This window comes from Epinephelus lanceolatus, chromosome 19 (genome assembly GCF_041903045.1).
Source record: "Epinephelus lanceolatus isolate andai-2023 chromosome 19, ASM4190304v1, whole genome shotgun sequence".
Classification (NCBI taxonomy): domain Eukaryota; kingdom Metazoa; phylum Chordata; class Actinopteri; order Perciformes; family Serranidae; genus Epinephelus; species Epinephelus lanceolatus.
Genome location: NC_135752.1, coordinates 6726332 through 6752310, shown reverse-complemented (window position 1 = coordinate 6752310; position 25979 = coordinate 6726332). Strand labels below are relative to the sequence as shown.

Below are 25979 nucleotides of genomic sequence, written 5' to 3'. Positions count from 1 at the left end.
CGTTGTATGTCTGTGTAGGAGCCTGAATAAATACTCCATGAAGTATCGGATGACATGGTTTCATCAATGTTATCATAGCTTTTTGGTACACAGCGGCTACTGTTGTTGCAATACACGTTTAAAACAGTGAGGCACATTAGATGGGAGAAATTCCTACAAGTAGTGCTGGGTCAACAACAGAGAGTTTGATTTATGGTTTACAATTAGGAAACTACATCCCCAAAATGATGGCTATGTTCTATACTTTTGATAATGTCAACAAATACCATTTAAAGGCCCAAACCCAGTATGTGTTTGCAGCCTTTCTCTCAGTACTTTCTGACTTCCCAATCCTGTCTGTGATTCTCAAACTCTAAGTCTGGTGGTTCCTATGGAAAGATGTAAATCTTTAAACACAGGTCATAAATATATACTTCATTCTTAAAAATAATTTCCTAAAACAGCTGAGCACTGTAGTTTTTAGCAAATGTTTCTCAAACAAGAGTAAATTGTGCATTACTTGAGGACTATTTTCAGTGGTGGATTAATCCACATTTGGGTCTACTGCATGTTTGGGGCAACAGGATGGTGTATGTGGGATTAAGTCAAAATGAACTATGATGTGTATTAAATGATAATGAAGGAACATGTCACCCAGTGCAAAAGTATGGCTCACACAGTGGCATGCAAAATTTCATTTAATTACATTAAGAACTGAGGAAACAGCTACCTGAAAACACTTTGCTATCTTCTTATAGTCTTCTCCTGCTTTGTGGGCATCAGTTATTTTAGTTTTCAGAGTGCTGGGCAGCTGTTTAGAGGAGCCCATGGCTGCTGATTGACGGGACAAGGTTTCAGGAGTCAGAATATTTATAAAGCTTTGAAATTTGCATCACCTGGCCTTTCCTAACGATGACTGTGAACAAGCCAGAGCCCTAACAAGCTAATTAAGGTCTGAGACCCTGGTGAAAGTTGTCTTGAGAGCTCAAATGTCTTGGGGTGCCCAAACTTTTGCATTGCGCTCCTTTAATGTTATTCCACTCTAAAATTGTAGAAAACAAAAATGATAGACCAATCTTGCTTAAAATGTTGAAAAGCGTGTTCATGCCTTTTGAAGATCAGTTCATCTTCTACTCACTTAACTATTCACAATAAATGAAATTTTGACCAGGGGTGCCCACACCTTTTACTATAGATGTGTTTTTAAATGTCTGCTTTTATAATATAATGTGATAACATGTTTCCCCTATATGGATGTAGCAGCAGTGCTCCACAGCTGCTACAAATCCCTGCATACGCCATTAACTTGCAATCTCTACTTTAAGCAGCCACAGTCAAAGATGAGCAAGGATACTAAAAGGTAAGGGTGCTCCGCTCTGTCGGCTAACGATCATTATCGGTCTAGTCATTCTAAATAGTTTGAAGGCTGTTCAGAAGAGCCGAAGAGATGACACAAAGCATACAAGACAATTTTTCTATGCACCCCTAATATAGCTTCACTGGTCTGGCAGTTGTGACAAACTGTAACTCAAATACATTCATGGTTTACTGCTAACTTGATGTCCAGCTCACCTGCTTGTTCCAAATACAGACACAGTGCCTCCCTCTCCTCGCTTGGTGCACACAGACACACACAAACATAAACCATGCTGACCGCTAATATAGGGGCTACAATACACACCACTGTTTTCACTCACTCACTGCTGTTTTTTACGTTTTGCTTGGTTTTGTCCTGTATTTTTACGTTAAGAGTCATCAATTGTTTTTTTTAAAGCAATGTAAGAGTGTTAATATCGACTGAAACACTAGCATAGATGACAGGCTTTCATTTAATGTACATATTGCTACTCTAGTTAGGAAGCTTAAAGTGAAAATTGGCTTTAATTTTAGAAATGAATCTTGTTTTTTCTTTCAGTGCTAAGAAAAACCTTGTGGAAGCTACTTTTCTGTCTGTGACTGATTACAGTGACATATTGTATGTGCATGCATCCTCCTCGATTTTATGCAGCCTTGATTCAGTATACCATGCATCTCTACATTTTATTACAAATGCAAAGTCCCTTCCTCATCACTGCATTCTTTATGATTTGGTGAGTTGGACATCATTGGCCACTCACAGACAACAGCACTAGTATATTTTTTATCTATAAAGCAATACTGAGCAAACTTCCAGCCTACCTCTGCATCCCTCTGTGTGTCAGCTCTGGTAGTGGGTCCATGTCATTGGTTCGACAGCCCATTGGTTCGACATCCCATTAGTCCGACTGTCCGCGGTGCTGAACAGCTCGCGGCGGGCGTATGGTGCGCCGCGACCGGCTTGAGGCGGAGCAGGCTCACGGCTTATGTGTTTGTCACTTTCTTTTTCATTTTAACCCACACCATGATCTTTTCCTGACCCTAACCAAGTGGTTTTTGTGCCTAAACCTAACCAGACCTTAACCACAGGGCATCATGATGATTTTGGAACGGACTTAGGAACAATGAGTTTAATATGGTCGGAACAATGGGATGTCGAACCAATGGGCTGTCGAACCAATGGGCAGTTCCCCTGGTAGTTACCAGCTACGCTCCTCTAAGTGGCTGCTTTTTAATATACCCCGAGTTTTAACATACCTAGGGAAAACTGCAATTTCCTACTTTGCACGATGGGCATTAACAATCTTCAAAAGGATCTAAAGTTAGAAACACTTATATCCATTGATGAATTTAAGGGCATCATAAAGAATGTGGTGATAGAGACATGCCTGTTTTTCTTGATAGCCAACTATGTTTGAATAGTTGTTGTTTTATTGTGGGTTGTCGTATTACATGTTGTATTTGTTGCATTCTAATGAGTTTTGATTGGCTTCTACCTTGGCCAGATCTCTCTTGTGAAAGAGATTTTCAGCCTAAATGCGACTTCCTGGTTAAATAAAAGTAAAATAAAATCGTGCTACAATGTTGGTTTGTCACGTTGGTGATTGTCACTTACGGTTAAGACACAGAGGTGATGATCAAATGATTCATAATTGAAAATACTATATGGTGTGGCACAGAGAAGAAATAATCATCTGGGTCTGATATATACACCCAATGCTTGTAAGTAGATCAATTAATTTCTGGTTTTTCATCTTTTCATGGGATTTGTTGACAATAAGACAAATGTAAAATATCACCAGCCTTAAATTTTAATATCACAATTGCTGGCAATGTTACAAATCAATAAACAATATTGGATTTACCTGGTGTTCCTGGAGTGTTTTTATGTGTGTGGTACTCATACTCACCAATGGTATTAAAGCAGTGGATGTTCAGGCTTGCTGGACTTCGGTCTCCTATATGAATCTCCTCCAGGCTGTGGTCTGAGCTGTTGGTCAGTGTGACCTGTACAGCCACCATACTGGGCTGGTACAAACAGGGCTGCCTGGGAAAATGATACTTGGCTGACAGACCTTTTCCAGTCATATGGTGAAGCAGCTCATAGGTCTTCACGGGGCCAAAAGATGGAGTGGTGACCTAGAGGGACACATAAAAGAGGAGGGATAAACCTCAACAACCTCTGATTTTAGGTGTGATTTTGTACATTGCAAAACAAGACTGACAAATACACCAAACTTCTCGATTATCAGAGAAATAAAGTGCAGTATGGACTGGATCAATCTATGAACTGAGCACTGCAGGAAACAACAGCCTGAGAGCAGAAACAGAGAAGGAAGATGAGAAAAACAGTACAAGCAGAACACTGCTCAGAAGCCTAAAGCTTTCTACATCACATCCAGGGATGCCTTGTGCATTACAGTACAAATGCATCCACCCAAGAGGACAGATTAATACAAGAATCTCCGCTCTTTTCATCACCTATATTCATGCAATTCAGCATGTCCAATCAGCAGGCAGAATGCAGCACTTCTGAGTGGAGTGGGACCGAGGGTTGGACGATAACTCCCCACCAACCCTCCCTTCATTACCTCTGTGGGGTAAAGAGGAGCCCATTTAAGAAATGTCCTCAATCAGCCCAGTTAGATGGAAATGGGCTGGATGCTCGGTCAAACCAGGCTGAATAAAAACAACCTCTAATGAATAGAAACACAAGTGCCTGCATGGCCCACACCCGCCACTCGCAGGCCTTTTTAAAGGGGCTTTTACCTTTTCAGAGGCAGGAAATTGTATTAGCTTTGAGAGATATAGAAAAGAAAGGGTGTGGATGTGGTGCTGTATTCCTTTCTCCTTAAAATTAACATCCAATTACTTAGAGGAATATTGTTGACACTTTCTGGTTCTCACTTCACGGCAGCAACTGTCAGCTGTCATCAGAAAGAAAGGTGGGTCGGCCCACACAACGCAACACAACGCACTAAATGTATTCCACTGTCATACATGAGAACATTCACATTACATCCATAAACTTCAGACACACCCTAACAATTCAAAGTAATGAAAAGCATCACAGAAGTATGACAATTTTGAGTAGTTTCTTCAGGTCCATCTGCCTTGACTGATGGCACTAATTAGTTCAAAATATCAGGATGAACAAAGCCTTTTCACACCCTCTGAAACACTTAGCACCTAAATGTATACCTACGCTGACACAGAGGCAACAATGGTGCAAATATAGTGAGAAATGTACGCAGCAACCTCCTGACGACTTGTCATGTGATGTGTGTGAGGATGAAGAATCAGTTTGACAAATAAAATAAAACTTGCCTTGACATACGACAAGAGCAGTGGAGATGAGTTTAATGTGTTTACTTTAAAGGGTGAGAAAAAACACTCACTGCCATTGTATTGTATGATGAAAACAACACCAAGTTTGGTAGTTAAATTGTTTAAAAGCTTAGATATACCACTTGTACTTAGAAATTTACCCAAAAATAAGTAATACAATATGAAGCCATAAGGCCTCTACAACGATGTAAAAAAAACCTACAAAGTACAAAAAAATGACTGCGAAAGAGTCTTCAATTCCATTTGCTTATTCTTTCATTAGACAGACAATATTTTTAGGTCAAGTTCTTGTATTGTTGTTCACGGTAAAGACAATGAGTATGTATGCAAAGCACTCTCTGTGACAAATTAACTGACCTTCATACGTAAAATCAATGGAATACCCCAACACAACAATCAAACTTGGCCCCTCCTCCCTACACTGCTTGTATGTATAGAACAATAAAGCTAATGTACTTTTAGTTTAATTTATTTGACCCATTTTAACCAGGTAAGTCCCGTTGAGATCAACAAACTCTTTTTCAAGGGAGACCTGGCCAAGACAGCAACATAAGAAAAAGTTACAGCCAGCAGCAACATAATAAAATACATAGGGTATAGGGTAACATAGGGTAGAAATATTAGAAAACATACGCACAATCACAAGAACCAGATGATGCAATCATCCTTGTATTTGTGAGAGCTTTAAAATCAGGCAGAGACCAATTCACATAGGTTCATAAAAGCTTTCTTTCCCAGCTCAGTCCGTGCACTAGGAACAGACGACAAAACTAAATCTTGAGATCTCAGACTAAAGCAACAGTCAGATCTCTGTTCAATCGAAGTACAAATGTATGAAGGGTCAAAGGTGACCAACCAGCGCTGGAATTAAGCGTACAGTGATGAGTAAGGACTTTACAATCTGTAACAAATCTTAGTGCACTACTGTAGGCAGTATCTAACAAGTGCAAGCAATCTGCAGATGCATTCATGTACAACAGATTACCTAAATACAGAACTGGTAAAACCATTTTTTCTGGCCCCAAAGGAGAAACGAGACTTGTTTTTTAAATAAAACTAACTTCAGCCTCAGCTTTTGAAGAAGATTATCAATCTGTGGTTTAAAAGACAGGGAACTGTCAAGCCAAATACCGAGATATTTGTAACAAGCGACAACCTCAAACTTCTTTCCCTGAGCGGTAACAACATCTGGAGTGTTCATAGGCTTTTCCCTAGCATTCCAGAAATGCATTACCTTCATTTTATCAACATTTAAAACCAACTTTAGTTGTGAAAGCTGAATCTGAATAACATTAAGGACAGCCTGCAATTTGGCCCCAGCCCCCGTGTCAGCTGAGCCGGCACAATATATCACTGTGTCACTGGCACAAAAATGAAAATTGACACGATCCACGTTTTGACCAAGACTATCAATATAAATTGAAAATAACAGTGGACCTAACACAGAAACCTGGGGTACACCATCACAAGTGTTGAGCCAGTTAGAGGTGAGTCCATCAAACTGAACACACTGAGACCTTTCCGAGAGGTAATTCACAAACAAGCCCACTGCCTGATCAGATATACCAATACTAGTCAATCTCTGCACTATAGAAAATGTGAAGGTGCGCCACATTAGTGTTTGCTTAAAATTACAGTGCCAATTTGTTATAAGAAATTACCTTCATGTATACTATGCAGCATTTCCCGGATAAATATGTTCAGACTATCGCAGAAGTAATCCCTCTAAATCATCACTTATGACCCACTAATAGTGTGTAGCTGTGTATTTTTCTGCAAACTCTACCCTATGTCTCTATTTTCTAATTGTCTGTGTTGGGGAAATTTATGGGCATGTTCCCCCACAGCACTCAGGTGAGATCAGAGCTTTATAAAAAGATAGTGACCAGGTGCCAGACTGCAAGCAGCAGGCATCCAAGAGACTCAGTGTCTAAATATGCAAATTCAGCAAGGTGAAACGCCAAATGAGAGAATCAGGGGTTTGCTTTTACTTTTACTGGTAAAGATGTTTAGAAACATTATCCAACAATCCATATCCCATAGTATACCTTTAAAATATTCCAAAAAAATTATGAAGAAATATACACTCAGTTGCCAGTTTTTTAGGTACACACAGCTAAAACTAACACAGCCTAATACATGAGTCCTGCAATGAATACTCTCTTCATGAAGGTTATAATGTTCAGTTTTTGTTGAAACAGCATTGATTCAACTTCTTGACACCATCTGAATGGCATCAAGGAGACTTGATTTCCCTGAGCTACATTTCTCCTGGAGAACACTGATTTCTCTGCCTTGTATACAGGTCACCGGATTTCTTGTTGACTTTTTACAAATATACATTTGCATGACGAAAGACTGCAGACAGGGACAATTAACAGCAGAGTGGCTGAATGATAGGAGAGATCATTACATGGAGCGATGCATCGTTGTATGAATACAATTCCATCTAAAGTCCAACTAAAACTAGGAGTCTACGTAAATCAGTTCACCCTGTAACATTTGATATATTTGTTCATCTAACACTTTGTGTTGTTTATGTTGTTAGGAGAAGCTGCATTTTGTTTATATATCCATCTGTATATCCTCAGGACCACCAGTGTCCTCTCTCACTACTACAGATTAAATAAGATAGACATGGTTCCAAAATAAAGTTGGTAAATAGGAAGGGAGAAGTCTGAATACTGACCTGCTGCATGTGTAAGCATTACAGAAACTAGGTTCCTACATAACATGTAAATGGATTCCTTGATTACCTGCATAACCTGGACTCTCTGTGTAATATGATTATGTAAAACATACCAATTGATATCAATGGGATAGACAAAAAAAAAAAAACTTCTGCAGCCTCTAAAGTCAATGTATTATTTTTCCTTGGTTAAAGTAATAAACTGGCAACTTTTGTCATCTGTTTTTAAAGATGCAAGTCTTTGGTAGGGACAAATAGGCTTGCGTATCATACTGGAACCAGCATAAAACATTTAAAAACAATAGCTAGTCCAAGTCACATTAGATACAGAATTAACTGTCTGATAACAACACCATTTCTCAGTCCCCTTGACAGAGAAGCAGTGTCTCCTGTGCCCAGACCGCCCACACGCCTGTGAAGGAGGTCAAACAAACATTTGTTGCTGTGCTGTAACGCCACTGCGCCCTCACAAGCGCCCGTCACGCCACCGCCAGCCTGCAAATTTATTGGGCCACTTTTAGATGTGTCAGAGCAGTCGGTGTCGATAAAGCTGGCCATAATGTTTGCCACCCCATCACAACAGAGATTTACCTCCCTGACAGACGCATCCTGCTTCAAGGTCCTGTCTGTCGTCCTCGCCACCTAGCAGGCGGCAGCGACAGGAGACAGGACGGGGCTTCAAACTGCTTATTATCACCAATTTGACACAGTGGACAGTTAAAGCCTGACACAAGTGCCCACACAAGCCCCTTCACTCTCCCATCCATTGTTGTCCTGTTACGCAGCACAAGCCCATAACACCTCAAGTGTAAATAAGAAGAAGAAGAGGGATGTAACCTTGACTTCTCTGTCAGTCTCCTGTTCTTTCTTTGGCTCGCATTCTCCACCCTGGACAGGAAGGAGGGAGGTGACAATGAGGGAGGAAGTTGATTGAGAGGCTCTATTATGCATCAACTTAAAGGAAGCTCCCATGATGGATGACACAGACACCAGTCACCTTCAGAGCCCGGACGCCACGCTCCCAGCAAATGACCTGAAAATCCCGCTGACATATTCAAAAATGGCTAACTGGAGCCGGGTAGCCTTGTGCCATGTGCACAAGAGGGCCAATTTAAAAGAAAGTGGTGTGGGGGGTACAGAGACGTATGGGCATATATTGAAAATCCATTTCTGTTTTTCAGACACCGTCTGCCTCCAACACCAGGGACAGGATTTCATTATGCTCTACAAGAGTTGTGAGGATTAAGGTAAGGGACATGTGTTTGACTTTAGGGCCTAATTGTTCCCCTCAGTCAGGAGATGACAATTAATTGAGGGGCGTCACAAAGACCTTGACTGCAAATTGGATTAAATAAATGTTACTACAGCCATCTAAAACTACTTTAATGTAACAAGAAGTCTCTCCAGCGCATATAGACAGAGGTTACTTCATTTATGCCAATTTGTCAGTAAATTAGGTATTTTAAAATGATTAATTTTGAAGTTTTCCATTAAAGAACATTAGCAATAATAGAGGATTGTTATTCAGAAACACTATTGTCCTTCATCTAGCTTTGCAAATATCGTTAACAAACTGCCAACAGTTTCTTTATGTTAGCATAACATTTAAGTAGGGCTGCAACTTATGATAATTTTCATTATCAATTGATCCGCTGATTGTTTTCTAAACCAATCAATTAATCGCTTGGGTTTTGGTTATTTTATAGACCAAAGATATTCAACTTACTGTCATAAAAAAACAACATAATATATTCACATTTCAGAAGCTGGAACCAGTGATTTTTAGCATTTTTGCTTAACAAAATGACTTCACAATCAAATTTCCAAAGATGTGTATTTTTCTAAGATTTAAATTAGCAGTATTTTAATGGACTTTATTTTTTTAAACATATAAATCACAAGAGACCTGTTACTCTCAAAGATCATTATCAATGTACAGTATTTAACTTCACTTGTAAATGATGAAGGTACGTTATACTTACAATAACACTGGCTACAGAACATGAAAGAAACCAGTATTTATTCTAATATTTCCATTTTCTGTACTGCATACTTCATCTTGACAACATCTCCAATAAAAATATACCAGTATACATATGATGCATTCCATTGTTGAGTCCCAAAAGTCTTATTTTCTTAAAGCCAGACAAAATAATCTTGAATCTTGAGTAGCAATCTCTATTCTGTCTCACATATACTAGGTTAAACTTTAAATGCATTTTTAAAATATATTATTTATTTATCTACTTTTAGTCTTTCTTGAGTCAAGGATCTGAATATTCCCTCAATCTTTGGAAGAAACAAGCTGCATAATACCACATTAAACTGATCATGTAGGTGTGGATATGGTGGATATTTCTATTTATAAATTTCAAAATAAATGGTTAAGACCCTAATTCACCTGCTTACAGTAATTAAATAGCTAACTGCTTTGTTGAGACAAGTGGAAGCAGCAGACAATGAAATCATGTATGATAATCAAGATTTTTAGGGATCAGCATCATGACCTCTGTCACCTTGGAAAAGGACAAACATAAGTGACGAAAAGAAGAAAACAGAAAAAATTAAATGCCTATGCATAAAACACACACGTGCGCGCACACGCACACACAAAAATCTGTCCTCACATAGTCCCAAAAACCAACTTATAAGAAAAGAAATGCAGCAACAGCTGCATTAAAACACAAACATTTCCCAAACTCTCCACTTGCTGCGTAGGCCACTGCACTGACTAGCTCTTTCTGTGTGGGCATTTATTCCTATTTAAGAGGCAATCTCTGCAGTTTGAGTGGCAGCAGGAGGTTTGGAGGGCAGGGCTGCTATATTCGTGGCGCTCGGGGTCCTTCTGCTGATTCATAATTAGACGTGAACCCAGAGCGCCCACTATGGGAGGTCAGAGGGGTGAGGAGGGAGAGGGGGGAGGAGGAGGGGGGAGCTGGCGCCCGCCTGATGGACACCAAATGAACAAATTATGATGGCCCCCTCTGGGCGTGATGGGGTCAAACGCCGTGCGCCCCGCCGCTGACAGTTCAATTTCCCCCCAATGCAGCACCATTCGCCGACTGCTAATTATGAATGAAAAGTTATCAGCCTCAGCCACCCCGCCGCACACACGGACAGCGGTCGGAAGAGGTTTGGGGAGGGTGGGGGGGTGGGGGACGGATTTAAGAGGCATTTGTGAGAGATCCTAATGTCAAAATGTTATTAGAGAGAGCGGTAGCATGCAGAAACTGGGGAGAGGAGGAGGAGACAGAAGAGGAGGTGGGTCAAAGACAGTGACCAGGGTTAATCTAAATGCCTTTGATAACCATGCAGTAATTCTCTAAAAGGGCCCGAGCGCTCAGCTGAGACAGACTCGCTGCCTCTGTGGGCAGATTGCTGAGAAATAGAAATGACACTGGGGCCACTGTGTGTGTGTGTGTGTGTGTGTGTGTGTACGAGAGAGAGAGAGAGAGAGAGAGAGAGAGAGAGAGAGAGAGAGAGAGAGAGAGAGAGAGCGTGCGCTGATATGTAAGCGTGTGCATGCATAGGGAGGGGGGAGTGTGAATAAAGGTGAGGTTATTTACCCTTGTCTATGAATCCCGATGCCCATCATGTATTTATGCATAGAATTGACTCTAAATCAGATGTTGATGCGCAAAAAGTTCCCTGTTCTAATCTGCATTTCTATTCTCTATTACTCCATGGCCTTCACCTGAGGAGGAGAGAGCGACTAACAAGACTGCATAAACGCTGGCCTGAGAGCAGCTGTCAATCATACTGACTGACAGGCGGGCAGGACTGACGGGCAGACTCGGAATATAGAGTAACTTACCACAAAAGCTAAGCACGAGACCAGAGCTAGGACAGCAGAGAGGCCATTCAGACAGCTGGTGAAAAGACATTTGTCTACATGCAGCCAAACTTAGTGTTGACAATAAAAAGTTAAAACAAACTTAAGAGAAATCAGTCACTTTTAAAGCATCTTTAATATCATGTCCTAAGTTTTACACCACACAACCTTCATTTAGTCTGTGAATGTATCTAGAGCAAGCAGCAGTCTTTACTCTTTTATACTGTGATGGTTTGCAGGAAATTAAAGAGGTATTTTACTGCTAGAAACATGGTCTTTTCATAAAACTGGGCTGTCTATTCAGTAGACAGACGTAAATACTTTAGATATTGGTGTTACATGACCAGAGAAAACAGAGGGAAAAGGCTATGGCATTCGCTTTTGCTCAAGAGGTAGAAAACCTATAGCTACCAGAACGCACTGCACCGCACCAGACCTATAACAGCTGGCGCTGGTGGTTGATGTAATGCGAGCCTGTCTGTTTTGACACAGGAAACAATATGGTGGCTAGCTGGTAGAAAAAAAAACTCATATTACAGTTAAACTGTAAACTAAAATATGTTCTAAAAAACATTATACCCCAGAAATAGGCAACACAGTGACAGAATCTTGCTTCATATTGGATTCAGCACTGCTTAGTTTTACCAATCAATCTCAGTTTTTCAGCCTCCGTTTTTACAATACAGGAATCAGTATGGTGCCCACTTCCTGTTCACAAGTTTTGCTTTATCCAGCAACTTAAAACTGGAAGATAAGCTGGGAGATCTGGACGCTGCTAAGATGGAGGGAAGTGTACAATTGTTCATTTACACACTTACCAAATTGTTATGAAACAAAGCTGGTTCAAAATCATCAAGTATCACTTTAATTTTAGAGATGCTTGTAGACAGGTTGAATTACCTTTGGACAAAGTCAAGCTTCCTATTTCCCCCTTTCTTCCAGTCTTAATGTGAATATAAGATAACTGGCTGTAGCTCCATATTTAGCCTACATATATGAGAGCTACACTGATCTTCTCATCTAACTGTCAGAAAAGGGATCCCTCCTCTGTTGCTCTTCCTGAGGTTTCAATTAAATGATTGCATGACTAACCATTAATCATGAAATAAAACAAAATTTCAAAATAAGAGCATGGGTCAAACACCTGTGTGAGTGCTGAACATATCAAAAATCACCATAAATTTCCTGATTTAAAATCTTCAAACTGCAGAGTTACCACAGACCTGACTATGAGACACAAAATAGACACAGCAAACAGCAGAAAGAATGGTCTGGACATTTCCCTCCCGGGGGGAAAGACAAGATACAAAATACACAGACATGCGGAGCGGCTCACACACTGAGGAGAGAAAGGAGCCATCACACTAGGAAAGGTCAACCATCAGATATACACAACACCGAGACACAAGGGACACAACATCTGACAGAGAGAGATGGAAGGTGACAGAGAGGAGGAGAGAGATAAGGGGGAGAGAGGGGGAGAGAAACAAAGTGGGTGGACTTATAGATGAGACACAGAAATAGAGTTCAAGGGTGTGGAAGAGCAAAAGACAGCAAGGGTGAGAAAGACAGACTATAAGAGATACAGGAAACAGGAAGAGCAGTTGTACCGTCCTGACTGGCTATAAATATAAGAAGGCAGAAAAGGTCAATAGTCGGCGTCTGGAGCAGAAATGTTCCACGAGGGAGAGAGGCTCATTTCACCATCTCATATGCTGCTCTGCTGTTCTGTCAGTGTCAGACAGAAAGGAACGATTGACTCTCAACACACGTTGATGGAGGAAATGTCATCCTGTGTGTTTTATAATGCAGACACACACGCGCACACACACACAAGAGTACGAACCTGCATGGTGGAGGAGATGTTGGAAAGAGAGAGGCCCTCGAGGTCAGACAGCAGGCTCCGGGAGACGATCAAAGACTTTGGTGCATTTGTGGGTGCAGGAGAAACTAAAACAACACAAAGAAAACGGAAACAGGCACTTTGAGCTTGTTAAAGCCTCTGTGGAGTGGTGGCATTGCTGTAAAAGTGTCTATCAAAGAGTCTTTTTTTAATAGTGCCACTGGGGGGCGCCAAAGACGAGAATTTTCAATCTCTACGTGCAGTGGCTTTAAAGATTTATTCATTGCTTTTCTGACCATTTGGGGGCAGTGGATAAAGCTGGAAACATATCAACTAATATATTATCATCCTATAACACATGCCTGTATGCTTTCAGTATATATTGGAAATACATATTTTTGGTTCAGTCTTATTGAATGCATTTAAAGGGACAGTTCAAACAAAAATAAAAAAAACCCATATTTTTCTCTACAGCTCAGTTCAGACCAAAGATTCACAATAAGATGAAACCATTTTAGAACACTGCAGAGAAAAGTTGCAGCGGTGTGAACTGGCCGGTCTGAGCTCCATTTAAGCAAGATGATAGTGTCACCTGCGACTCAGCTGGTCAAATCACCAAAGTGAAGTCTGCTGGTCAAATTAAAATTACCGCAGGTTGCATGTTAGCTTGCTGCGGCAGGTGTTGTGTCTGCCGCTGTTACTCAAGATAATCCACAGACCTTGTTGTGTGCAGTTTCATATACGAAGTATTTTTTTTCTACACACCAACATCCATCCATCAACCGTATGACTGTCACAATGAAAAGTGCATCTACTGCTAGGTCACCTAGCATCAGTGAGCTAGCTAACATTACAGCTCAGTCGAGGAGGGCACCATGAATGTTTACATCTCCTGCTATTATGAGAACAAACCTTTTTTTTTTTTCAAATATATTGTTTTGGCACTTTGAGCACCACAAGCAGTGTGCCTATCTAGTTCTATGGCGGATATCTCTGACGCTCTGCAGCTCACACCAAAATAATCTGGATTAATAAATAGCACTAAAGGTAAGAGGAGGAATATGTATTTTGGATTTGAGGGTGAACTGTCCCTTTAAAAATAAACGTATTTATAAAACAGTTTGAGGATTTTATCTGAAGGCATTTTTCCTGTTAATACGTAAGTGGTGACAGAGTTACAGTAGCAGATGTTATGTAAAATTCATCAGAAGATTTCACTGATGGACTGGCTGAACTACAGTAATGTTATTAATAATGTTATCAACGTGTGATTTCAGTTTGATCACAACAGATTTACATCTCACAAACACAAATACATAGCAGTCTAACAGACTAAACCTGTGGAATTAAAACTGTATTTGAAATCACAGGGTATTAAATTCTTTATCTGGATTATTTATTAGGGTTCAATCCAGCACCATGCACTTAATAACTGGGACAGCTTGGTACAGAATGAGGCACAGTAGCCACAGTTTGCATGTCTCTCTTCACATGGAGATGCTGATTATTATTAAAGGCCAGGCTTTTCTTTAAGATTTACACAAGCCTTTATTTCTGTAGTTATCTTTAGTGTATTTAAGAAAAACCCTGTCAAAGTTCTAAAGTAGAATATAAAACCGAAAATGTAACCTTCTGTCAGGGTTCCAAACATGTTTGCTGGAGGACCGAATTTGGCCTACAGGTCGCTATTTGCCTACCACTGCCTTTGAAACTAATTTGGAGAGTGCACAATAAATTGCCTGTTTGCACACACAGCTGACACAGAGCAACACTGGTATTCATTTGGATCTGTGTTTGTGGCCAACTGACAAATGTAAACCTTTCATTCACACTCATATTGACTCTCTTCTTCTCAGGGCTCCTTCAGCTCCAGAGAAAAATACCTGGGTTATTTGAAGAAAGACGCTCAACTTTCTCCTCCAGGAATTTGTTAACTCTCTGTGGTAGAATACATTTTGTTTATTAGACAAGTTCTGTAGCCTGCTGGCTGTTGAAAACAAAAGAAAAAAAAACAGAGCGGAGGGTGAAGTGGTGACAAATGTTGGAAACTAAGTAATGTACAGCAGTAAAGTGCAGATAAACTCACAGTCATCTAGATCCAGTAAGGACACTTCATTCTTGGGCTTCACTTCCACCTAAAAACAAACACAGCAACATGATGATGAGCAACACCGAAGAAGGGGACAGGGCAGAAAAATGTCAACTCAAACCAAAAGTACTGAAATTATGTGTTGTGCTTTTTGGTGGGTGACATGTTTCAATTCTGCGGGCGCTGTCTCTCAAGACATGACATATTCATCCCAAAAACAGATATGCAACATGTCTGGAATTTTCAATGATCAGTCAAGCATGGTATCGTGTCACAACCGATACACACCACCTCGTGCGACTGAGGCGGGCTTGTCAGGTGTTGACTTGTGGGAATTACAACACATGGCACTAGCTCGCACCACAACAGGCCCAATAAAAACGCATTTAAACGTACGAGCGCTTTTATCACCCTTTCTCCACACCCTCCTAACCAACCAGGGCTCCATTCACGTCACATAAAGAACCATAAAATTCCACTCTGCATACTCTGGGCTGAACAGACAGGAAGGGAAAAAAACTTAACAGAGGAGGGAGTGAGGAATGAGAGTGAAAACAAACAATAAAGTTAGAAGGCGTATCTTATCAGATCTTCTCTGATGGACGCTTGGTGGCGGTAATAGAGACGGAAACCTTGTTAGTAAATGGAGGTCTGAAAGAGCAAGAGAGAGAGAGAGGTGTGTATAAGGAGAGGGAGAGAAAGATGCATAATTCATAGGCCATGTCCAAATGACAAAGTGTATGAAATGAGAATTTCATAGTGCAGAAAAGGAAAGGGAGGGTGAGATATAATGCGATGAGCATAACAGGTAAGAAAACGATGGTGAGGGCTGAAAAAGGGGACGAATGAACAACTTGAGGAGAAAAAATATAAAGCTGATAACAGAGGAGCAGAATTATATTCCACAATATAAATAGTGATTTCATTGCTCGTGCCACATGTGTCTGGGGAACAAGAGCTCCCTGGGAGAACATGGTGTTTATACAGTTAAACAGAAGAGGGCCACAACAATAGTTTCTCCATTAATCCTGTTTGCAATAATATCAGTAAAAAGATTCTTCACTGGTTTAAAGATGACATATTGCAGAATAGCTTAGCTCAGGGATAAACATGCATTACAGTATGATGCATGCATGAAATGGAATAGCATGCAGTGTGCCGCCTTGGCCTCAGAGATCTATATAAACAGATTCTGTTTTTAATGTTTTTTATACTGAAGTTGAAATTCACCCCAACATGTCTTACAACATAAATGCTCTTTAAAGGCCATTATGCAGACCAGTAACTATTTCAACATCCATATACTTACATATGAGCTTACTATATATTTTGCATACACACATGTATTTTCAATATATTGTTTAGCATACTTGTTTCTTCTACTTATATAATATTGGACATCCAGATGCGGCGCTATCAGGAGAGACCAACATAAAGAATGACTGTTGTTGTAAAATGCATCATTTTATGGAATAAAATAGCCACGTATCAGCTATTCTAAAGTTCAGCTTATAGGAATATACTCACTCGTTGTCTTATCTAACATCTAGGATTATTAAGTGTATTTCAGCAGTAGTATGCTCTAGTCTCTTGGAGCTGTCTAACCAAGCCAGTCATTAAAAAACTACTCGGTGTTTATACCTACACCAAGCCCATACATCTCCTGAATCAGTTATATTTATAATAGGGAATGTTCAAAAAAGTTTAAGCGGAGATAGCTTCTGGATAAATCAAAATGCACGTAACAATAGACAATTATGTGATACATGTGCTGGATTTTTTCATTTAGGTATGTGTAGGTGTTCATGAGAAAATGTTTAAAGATCTCCAATAAGTCACATGACTGAAAACTAGGGCTGACCCGAATGCTTTGAAGCTTCGATCGTTGCCATTGTAATCAACGTCCAAATCAGTATTCAAACGCTCTGTTTATACTATACACAAAAATCCAAAATAGCCCATGAATTAAGAAATAGTAATCCAACATTATTCATTATGCTTCGACATTAATTACTTCAAGTTATTCTGTATTCAAGTATAGACAAGGACATTTAAACTTAGTGACTTAGTGACTCTTATTTGCTCTTGTCAAACATCAGTAGTTTAGGTGCATCAACTGAAAACTAATGTTTCCAAAAAGTTAGACTTCTGTCCTTGTTTCTCATCAACCCTCCATCCATCAAAGGTTTGGTTAATCCACAATTTTTCTCACTGAATCAATGCCCAAAAACTGATATTCTGGGCAGCACTACAGGAAACAATCTCAAAATTGGTCATAATGAAGTCTTGTTGGCTAAAAATGGCTTTTGAATGCAGCATGATGTACTGGAGAGGAACTGTATGACTTTTTTTATGTTGATAGCTCACTCTGGTCTGCAACCTGCTGTTTATTAAAAAATTGTTGTGCTACTCAGTTCTGTGTTTTCAAAAATGTCAATTTATAGATACATATCAATTCTGAATATTTGAAAAGGCTTTAATACTGATTTTCCACAATAAAAATAAACCCCTACCAGCTGGATTACTAAAGTCATTCTCCTGTTCTCTGCTACTAACTAAGACGAGAAAAGCTGCTGTTGTCATGTTATAGCTTTGTTATATTTATCTTTCAATAAAATGTATGTCCTCAATTTCAATTTGTCCTTGTGGTATCAAACATGGCACTGAATGTTTGGTATTTTTCAAGGCATTGCATGGAGTTTATAAATTCTAGTATGGTATGTTACAGAGTCTAAAGGCATTTGAAAATAACTTATTTAAAGTTTTTATTAGCACCTGTAGGACAAAGCTCCAAGTAATTTTAAGACTATATAACTTTAGGAGATTATGATAACAAGTACGTAAATATAACAAAAATGGAAAAGGGAAACTAACAGTTATATCCCAGAGGAAGTCTGGACAAAATATTGTGAATCTCAATGAAAGGCTCAACTTTATGGAGACCGTTTGGCTGGAAGAGTCTAAGTAGATATTTTATTGCACCTGTTCAGACGAATCATCACTCAGGCTCTTCCAGCTGCTGGAGGAATTGTGGCTCCCTGGAAGCCAATCACTACCACTTATTTTGGGCCTGTCCAAATGTAAATGCTTTTTGGCCTGTGATTTATACAGAATTAGTGACTATATTATTATTAAAAATTTAGATTTAAATGGGATAAACTCCTTTCGGGTCTTTTACTTTCAACAAAAGACTTGCTAGAGAAGCAATTACAAAGAAATGGCTCTAGCCAGACACCTCATCTATAAAGAACTGGTACAATATCATCTATGAAATATTTTTAATGGATAGAATCACCTTCTCAGTGAAACTTCCGGAAATTAAATTAAATTTGGAAGAAGTGGAAAATGTATATTTTCCACAAAACGACCTACTTTTGTTTAAATGTATTAATTCAACTCTTTATTTATCTTAAATGAAACATACCCCATGTTTTATGCTCGTGTTTTATTACTACATTGTAAAAAAACGAAGAAAAAAAACAGAACACTCTGTAAAAGTACCAAACTAAAGATGACTGTGTGACTGTTATTAACAAGTGAAACCAAAAAAAAAAATCTTACCTTGGGTTTGGACTTCACATCACTCTTCTTCTTCTGTTGTGCTGTGGGTGTGTCTGAGTCAGAGTCATCGGAGGAGTCTGTCTCTGAGCCGGAGGAGCTCTCAGCTGACGAGCTGCTGGCTTGTGCTACAGGTCCATTTCCGTTTTCATCCGAGTCACTGAAACACGAAAGACCAGCAAACAAAGCCTCAGACAAGTTATCAATACAAGTAACAGAATGCATATATGGAAAGAATAGTACTGCACATTCTTTGTTCACAAACCATTCTTTTACCACAACATTCACACTACACACACAGCTTCCATGTACACAGTTTGAACAAATAGTCTTGAATCCATCAGGCAAAACAAACTTATAATATCTTAAATAATATATTTTTGCTTTTCAATGTCTTTTTTTCTCTTTTCCAATCCAAACTAAAAGCTTAAGCATGGCTGGTCAGATCAACGATCAATCTGTTTTTGTTTGTGAAGTTAATTCAATGTTGCATTCACTCAAAAAAGATTTCTTCCATCTTTCTCCTCTCTCTTTCACTTGCTCTGTCCCTCTTCAATTTGTCCCGATAATGAGTGTTTACTCCGCCTGCCTGGGATTTTCAGCCGTTAAATTAATGAGGGGAATTGTGACGGTAACTGGCTTTTTAACTTGGGCGATGATGAAAAGCCAGTATTAATTTGGCCTACAGATTTCATTTGCTGCGAACAGGAAAAAGTGATATAAATCACTGTGGGCCTGATTAGGCCCTGCCTGAAATGACTGGGCCATAATGAGGGCATTATGCTGTGTTTGTTGTGGAAGCACTGGGGTGAGCTGCTCTAATTACTGTGTGCATGTGTGTGTGTGCGTGGCTGCGTTCGTGTGTGTTTGAGCACTGGGGTGAGTTGCTCTAATTATACTCTCTAATGGAGAGAACAGGGTCAGCCGGCGGCCTGTCACACAGCAAAATCAGGTATATTCTGTGTGAGTTTGTGTGTCTGTGAGCAAATGAGTAGAGTGCATAAGAAACTAAATTTGCCAGTGTGTAAGAGGAGTGTACGTGAGCATATTCAGTAGTAATGACTCAAATCTCATTCATTGGCAACACCAGGCTGCTAAATGACCAATCAAAAGTCATTATCCATTAGCCATGTAAATGTGGGTTACGCTACTGGAGGAAAATTCTCCTTGATTAGCTTGTTAATGGAACTCACACTAACGATATTCTAGCACCTCTGCCAGCCTGATGTGTCTGTGTGCGTGTGTGCGTGCGTGTGTGTGTGTGTGTGTGTGTGTGGGCGTGTGTGTGTGACAGAGAGAGAGAGAGGGAGAAGGTGTACATACAGTACAATGGTGTGTATGGCTCACAGACTATACTGTTACCCTCTTTAAGGCAGTTGGTAAGACTTTCTCTTTTATCTGAAAACACAGATTTGGATTAAATTTAGTGAATCTGTAGTCAGAGCTTTGGTTGTTCGTGTTTTTCATCTTTTAAAGGACTCTAGACACCGTAGTCTGGTCCTGTTGAACTTCATTGTTCAAAAGGACATTGAGGGAAGCTTTCACCCTTCAAATGATCACTGGTTCATAAATTACCCATGCTGTGTTGTACTGAATTCTTGAAGAAAACTTTTGTTTTTTTTACATGCCTCCAATAAACAAAGAATCCAAAAATGCAGAAAATTCTTGATGAATTCAAGTCATGGGGATCCACATATAAAAACAGTAAAACTATATCAAAACATCCATTTAAAACTGTCACATCGCTTGTGCAGGATAATCCAAGTCTCTGTTTTCTCGTCGTATGCTCACTAATTCCCAGACTACATTTCCAAAGGAGAATTGAACTAAAAGTGAAACTTATCTATGCTCCCTTCAAAGTCAGACTCCATTTATAAAAACAGTAATTTTACCTTGCTGAACATGAGAGCTGCTGGTCTAATGCTGCCTTGATAAGTTAAAGTTTGTTTGTGTTTTGTGTGACTTCTGTGTTTTAAAGTGTTAGTTCGAATTCAGCAAGTGCACGTCGTGTTTTGATATAGTTTTGCTGTTGGACCCCTATGACTTCAATTTATCAAGAATTTTCTCTGATTTTAGAGTCTTCATTCAGAGCAGGCAGACAGACAAGAAAAAGGTTTTTTTGGACGAAGGATCTTGCGGGGTGTGTAACTGCTACACAGATGATCATTTGGACTGTTAAGTATTCCTTTAAGTTTGTTGTCTGAGACGTACATGTATTTGTCATATCCAAAATTTCAATTGTATTTATGAAAAGTTTAATAGTCCCACTTCAGTGGTGACAATAAATGTCTAAGAGTCCTAATGCGACTAACGACACTAACTAAGCAACTGATTTGGACAAAGTCTACACAACCAGATGTGTTTCTACTCTCCAATTTCAGCTTAAAAATGTTTATTTTCTAAATAAAAAACACATCTGAACATGAGCAGATGACAGTGTTTTGAGTTTTTTTTTATTTTCATGATTATTATGACTTAATTATTATTTGTCAATTATTGTCTCTTATCTTTAGAACTGTCACACTGTGGTGGTGTGAAATTTCATCATTAGGATCTTCCAAGTAAGTAACTTAACAGTGCTGTATTCACTGCCACTTGCCACATATCATTTATCAGAAAATCAAACCCAGAAAACAAATGAATCACAAAAATTAACTTAACTTAGCTTGGAGAATTGTTCAGACATTTTCATAACAATAACTGATGGCTCGCATCTTATTTTGGGTTGTGTTTCATCTTTTTCAATGTGCATCAAGTATAAGAATCAAAATTCTTTTCAGCTGCAGATTTTTACTGTCAGACATACTGGATGAAGTGCAAACTGAAAAAAGTAAGTATGATGCCAGAAGGAGACTTGTCATATAGATTATTAAAATGACTCAAGTCATGAACAGATGGGGGTTTGAGCTTATTGATGCAGCGAAGCACTGACCACATTTGTTGTTGACGACGACTCTGGTGCCTCTCACCAACACACACGTGTCTGATTAGCTAAGAAAGAAACAGGTAACATCTGGACACACCTAATTCACAGGGAAGAAAAATGATACTTTCAGAGTCTTAGAGGCCAGAGGGGTTTAACTGTACCTGAATGCAACATCTGGCTTGCTTTTCTTCTGCGGTGCCTTCTTGGTCTTTTTCTTCTTTCTTTGTTCTGATTCAGATTCACTGGAACTCTTTCCAGAATCACCTGAGGTCTTTTCTGAATCTTCGCTGCTTTCTTCCTCACTCTCACTGCCAGACTCTGTATAAAAATAGCATACACAGTATGGATATCAAACACAAGCCTGTGGAATCAAAGTTATATTCTTATATTTTCATGAATGCAAACCCAATTTTTGATCACTTTTATGGCCAGAACTTCTTCAGCAGAAGCCATACAGTGTACTTTTTTTTATAATTCATACTTATCTCTCTATAAAGTAGTTATCATTGTTAGTGGCGGGGTCCGTCACAGCTGATAGGTTTCAAACTGCTATAAAGGGGCTCTATGCATAGTTCAGAGCGTGTGAGTTTTCTGACATGGTTTTCAACATGAAGGGGGTTGACAGAGCTAACAGTGTTAACCGGGGGTAACCAGAAAGTGGGCGCTACACTTACACAACGCCATCATCCCAATAGCAAAGGTAACCAGCATATATATGCATTGCAAAGCAGCGGTAGTAAAATAGCCAGTGGGATAGAGTCTAATGTGCAAGCTAAGATGGACCAGCTCACCACAACAAAGCAAAATCAAAAATGTGTCTAAAACCAGACATGGTCATTTTTAATAATTTCTAAATATTGTAGGAAGTACAAGTCGCAGCAACACACCTGACAACTCCTCAACAGGGTAACTAACTCCCATGTGCTTTGATGTTGTGTGGAAAACTACAAGCAGCGGGTGCAGCATGAAATCAGATGGCAGAAAGTTGCCAGAAAGTGGACAATTATTGGCAGACTTCTTTATTAAATTATGTGAGCTTGTTTGGCTGCACTGTAAATGGATACAGCAGTTGCTGCTCTGTTGAATTTCTGAAAAAGTAGCTGCTCAACAAGCGTCTGCTGCCCACAGAAATCCTGCAATTGCTGTTACCACCAGTGACCACGGCTATCACCAATTCAAGCAGGACAGAAATCTTAAGGATTATAAATTTAATACACGATCCCATTTGGACAGCAGCATCACATTTTGTTACCATCTGTCTATTAGATGCAAAGACAGAAACACACCTTCACTGCTGCTACTGCTGCTGCCGCTGCTGCTGCTGTCTTCACTGCCACTGCTCTCAGAGCCTTCCTCTTCTTTCTCCTCCTCCTCCTCCTCATCAGAGTAGAACTTGTCATCAGATTTTGGTTTCTTGGCCTTCCCAACTGTCGGTGCCCACTCTTGTACCTAAACAGATATAGCAGAGGAAAGTGAGATCAATTAATTCATTACGGCATTATCACTAAAACATACATACAGTACAGACCACACAAAGTAAAGAGTAAAGCATCTAGCCATCAGCAGTCTGTGAAGAGCTGGATAGAGGATATGCCCACTGTGTACCTCTCCATCACCTTAATAAGATGCAATAGAATTAGACAGTTAACTAAATTACTATTTATTTTGTCCTGGACAGATTTCCCATGTTACCACATATCTTTTCTGCAATATATTATATTTAAAACTAGGAATTAAAGTTTGTTGAAATGACCGTTTGTGTTCTGCTTTATTGTTGTTTTATTAGGATCCCCATTAGCTGCCACAAAGTAATGATGATAAAGCTGCTCAGAGAAAAAAAATCAATATTATCCCTTCCTGAAAAACAATGGCCTTTAATTTTAATAATTTCTGTTCTTAAACTTATTATGTGGCACAAAGAGGTCTTGTTTTTGAGCTAAATGAGCAGAGGAATGAAACAAACAGAGGAATGAATGTTAATTTCTCCAACACAAACCAAAGGTTCCCACAACATCAGGTTGGAAAATGATAACCATGCAGGTTGGTAAATTTGACACCAAGTAAGTGTGCAATGGGAGATCAGACTGCAGCTAAAATGTCAAGGTCTGCTAACTCCAAGTTCTTTAAAATCAAGGCTAAAAACATCTGATCGCCACTGCTTCTTACAAAATCAAATTTAGGGGTTACTCATTCTTTCGCTTTACTGTTAGTGTTGTGTTTTAGATTTTAGCTTATTTTCATCTTCTGTTTCATTTCTATAATACAATTTATATGCATCTATTTATATTGCTTGTGTTTATTTTATAACTTGTCGGTGTTATTCTATGTTTTTCTTACTGTCAACAAATCTCATGGAAAGATCTAAACCTACAATGTGTCAGCCAGTTTCTCAATACTTTTTGACTTCCCTGTCTGTAACTCACTCTCAGCTCAGAGCCCACTGGTGCCTGCTGAAGAAGGAAAATCTTGAAAAATGGGTCGCAAATATTTACTTTTAAACATTCAATAATTCCTACTTTTAACGAAGTTACTCAAAAGCTGTCAGAGCTGTAGGGCATGGTAATATAATATATATCAAGCTTAGGACCCAGAGAAAATACTTCTTATTAGCCTTTTACCTTCAGTGCCTTTTTATGTCATACATAAAGCACTTTAAATTGCCTTCTTGTTGAAAGGTGCTATACACATACATTTGCTCTGCCTTTCATCCTTTGGGCATCAGAAGTGTTTTAACTTTGGTGCAAATGAGTTGTTTAGGCAATTTCTTTTGGGCATGCTGCATTTTTCTAGAGAAATTATAACTCGGGTTCAATATTCTAAAAGCCGTGTGCCCTCCTCATATTAAGAAAAGATCATCATCCTGTATAATGTAAATACCCTGGATAAGTGACATATAATAAAAAGCCTCGTTGTTATAGTCAAACTCCAACTGAGCCTGGCACTTCATCTGGTAAGTAGTGTTGAACAAGTGCTTGTGAGTGATGATGGTCATGACCTCTAGTGTTATGTTGATACATGATTATTAATGGGCCTTTTGAAGTGTGATGCTCATTACCTAATATTTTATTTTCAGCTTCTAGTGCTTTGCTTTTTAAACCATTAAAAACATGATGAAAGATGAAAGGTTCCTCTGTAATGTAAATGACATCTAAATGGAATAGTGTTCTGATGAGAGGTTCCTGCCGGGAACAACACCATTAACAGCACTTGATTTGTAATAAACCACTTGCAGCCCAACTAAGTTGATCAATCACTTTTTTTATTGATTGACTGATTAATTGTCTGGATGAAAAAATGTCAGCACATTGTAAGAAAATCAAAAATATCTTTACAGTTGATAAGGTGGAGCCACTGAACTTTTGTTGATTATCAAAATTGTTTCTGGGGATCAACAAATTGTTGCAGCTCTATAAACCATAACAGTATTAACCATACAGATGCCAGACAAAGTATTACAAAGTTAACATTTTGTACTATTACCCATGAATTTAATGTCAAAACAATGGGGAACCAAAGTGTCACCTTGTCAGTGTTTTTCAGAACAATGCATTTGTCACTCCGCAGAGACACTGGGAGTGAAGACGCAATAAACAGTTTAGAGTTAGAATTAGGCACATAGGAAGTAAAACTACTGTATGATGTGTAAAAGGAAGGTGGATTCCTTACTGGCTCAATGACCTCCACGTTCCTCACAGACTGATCAGGAGCAACAGCTGGCCAGTCTGACAGCTCCTGGTATCCAGTAGCTTTAGTATTGAGGCTGTGGGAGAGAGTGCCCAGCTGGAAACGGTCACGATCTGGAAAATAGAGAGAAAAGAAAGACAAACCAAACAAATAAAAAAAAAAGCCCTGGGTTGAAAAGTTGAGAGTTGTGAAAAGTAAAGGGGAGGTCATTTTCAAAAATGGAAAACAAAAGACCTATAAAAGGAAAGGAAAGTTTCAACAGTGGTGGAGAAATTGACAGACAGGGGATGAGTCACCTCAGTCTGTCCTTTAGCCAGTGGCTAAATGTCATTGCATACCAGTAATGAAAGAAGTATTCAGATCTTTTACTTAAGTAAAAGTACTATTACACTCTAAAAATACTCCACTGCAAGTTAAAGTCCTGCATTCAAAACCTTAGTAAAGTCCTCCTTATGCAGTAAAAAGTCCCCTGTCAGTCTTTTCCTATTCTATCTGATGTTTCTGGATTATCATTATTATTACAGCTGCATTAATGCATATGTTACATTTAACTGCTGTAGATGTTTAAGGCTGTGCTCATTTGAACTCCTTTATATACTCTTAGAGATGTGGACTCAAGTCACATGACTTGAACTTGACATGACTTGAGTCATAAATGCAATGACTTAACTTGAC

General features: G+C 39.2%; 1 protein-coding gene across 2 annotated transcripts in view; it reads right to left on the bottom strand.

Moving 5' to 3' along the window:
• The window catches only part of ap3b1a (adaptor related protein complex 3 subunit beta 1a), an 80768-nt gene that overhangs the window by 17905 nt on the left and 36884 nt on the right, over window positions 1–25979 (bottom strand). For both annotated transcript variants that reach the window (XM_033647035.2, XM_033647034.2), the window contains exons 17-23: window positions 25287–25417; window positions 22907–23069; window positions 21782–21938; window positions 18698–18854; window positions 15134–15182; window positions 13051–13154; window positions 3246–3474 (exon numbers count right to left, since the gene is read on the bottom strand). In XM_033647035.2, the coding sequence (XP_033502926.2) occupies window positions 3246–3474; window positions 13051–13154; window positions 15134–15182; window positions 18698–18854; window positions 21782–21938; window positions 22907–23069; window positions 25287–25417 (990 nt within the window). The remainder of the gene's footprint in view (window positions 1–3245; window positions 3475–13050; window positions 13155–15133; window positions 15183–18697; window positions 18855–21781; window positions 21939–22906; window positions 23070–25286; window positions 25418–25979) is intronic.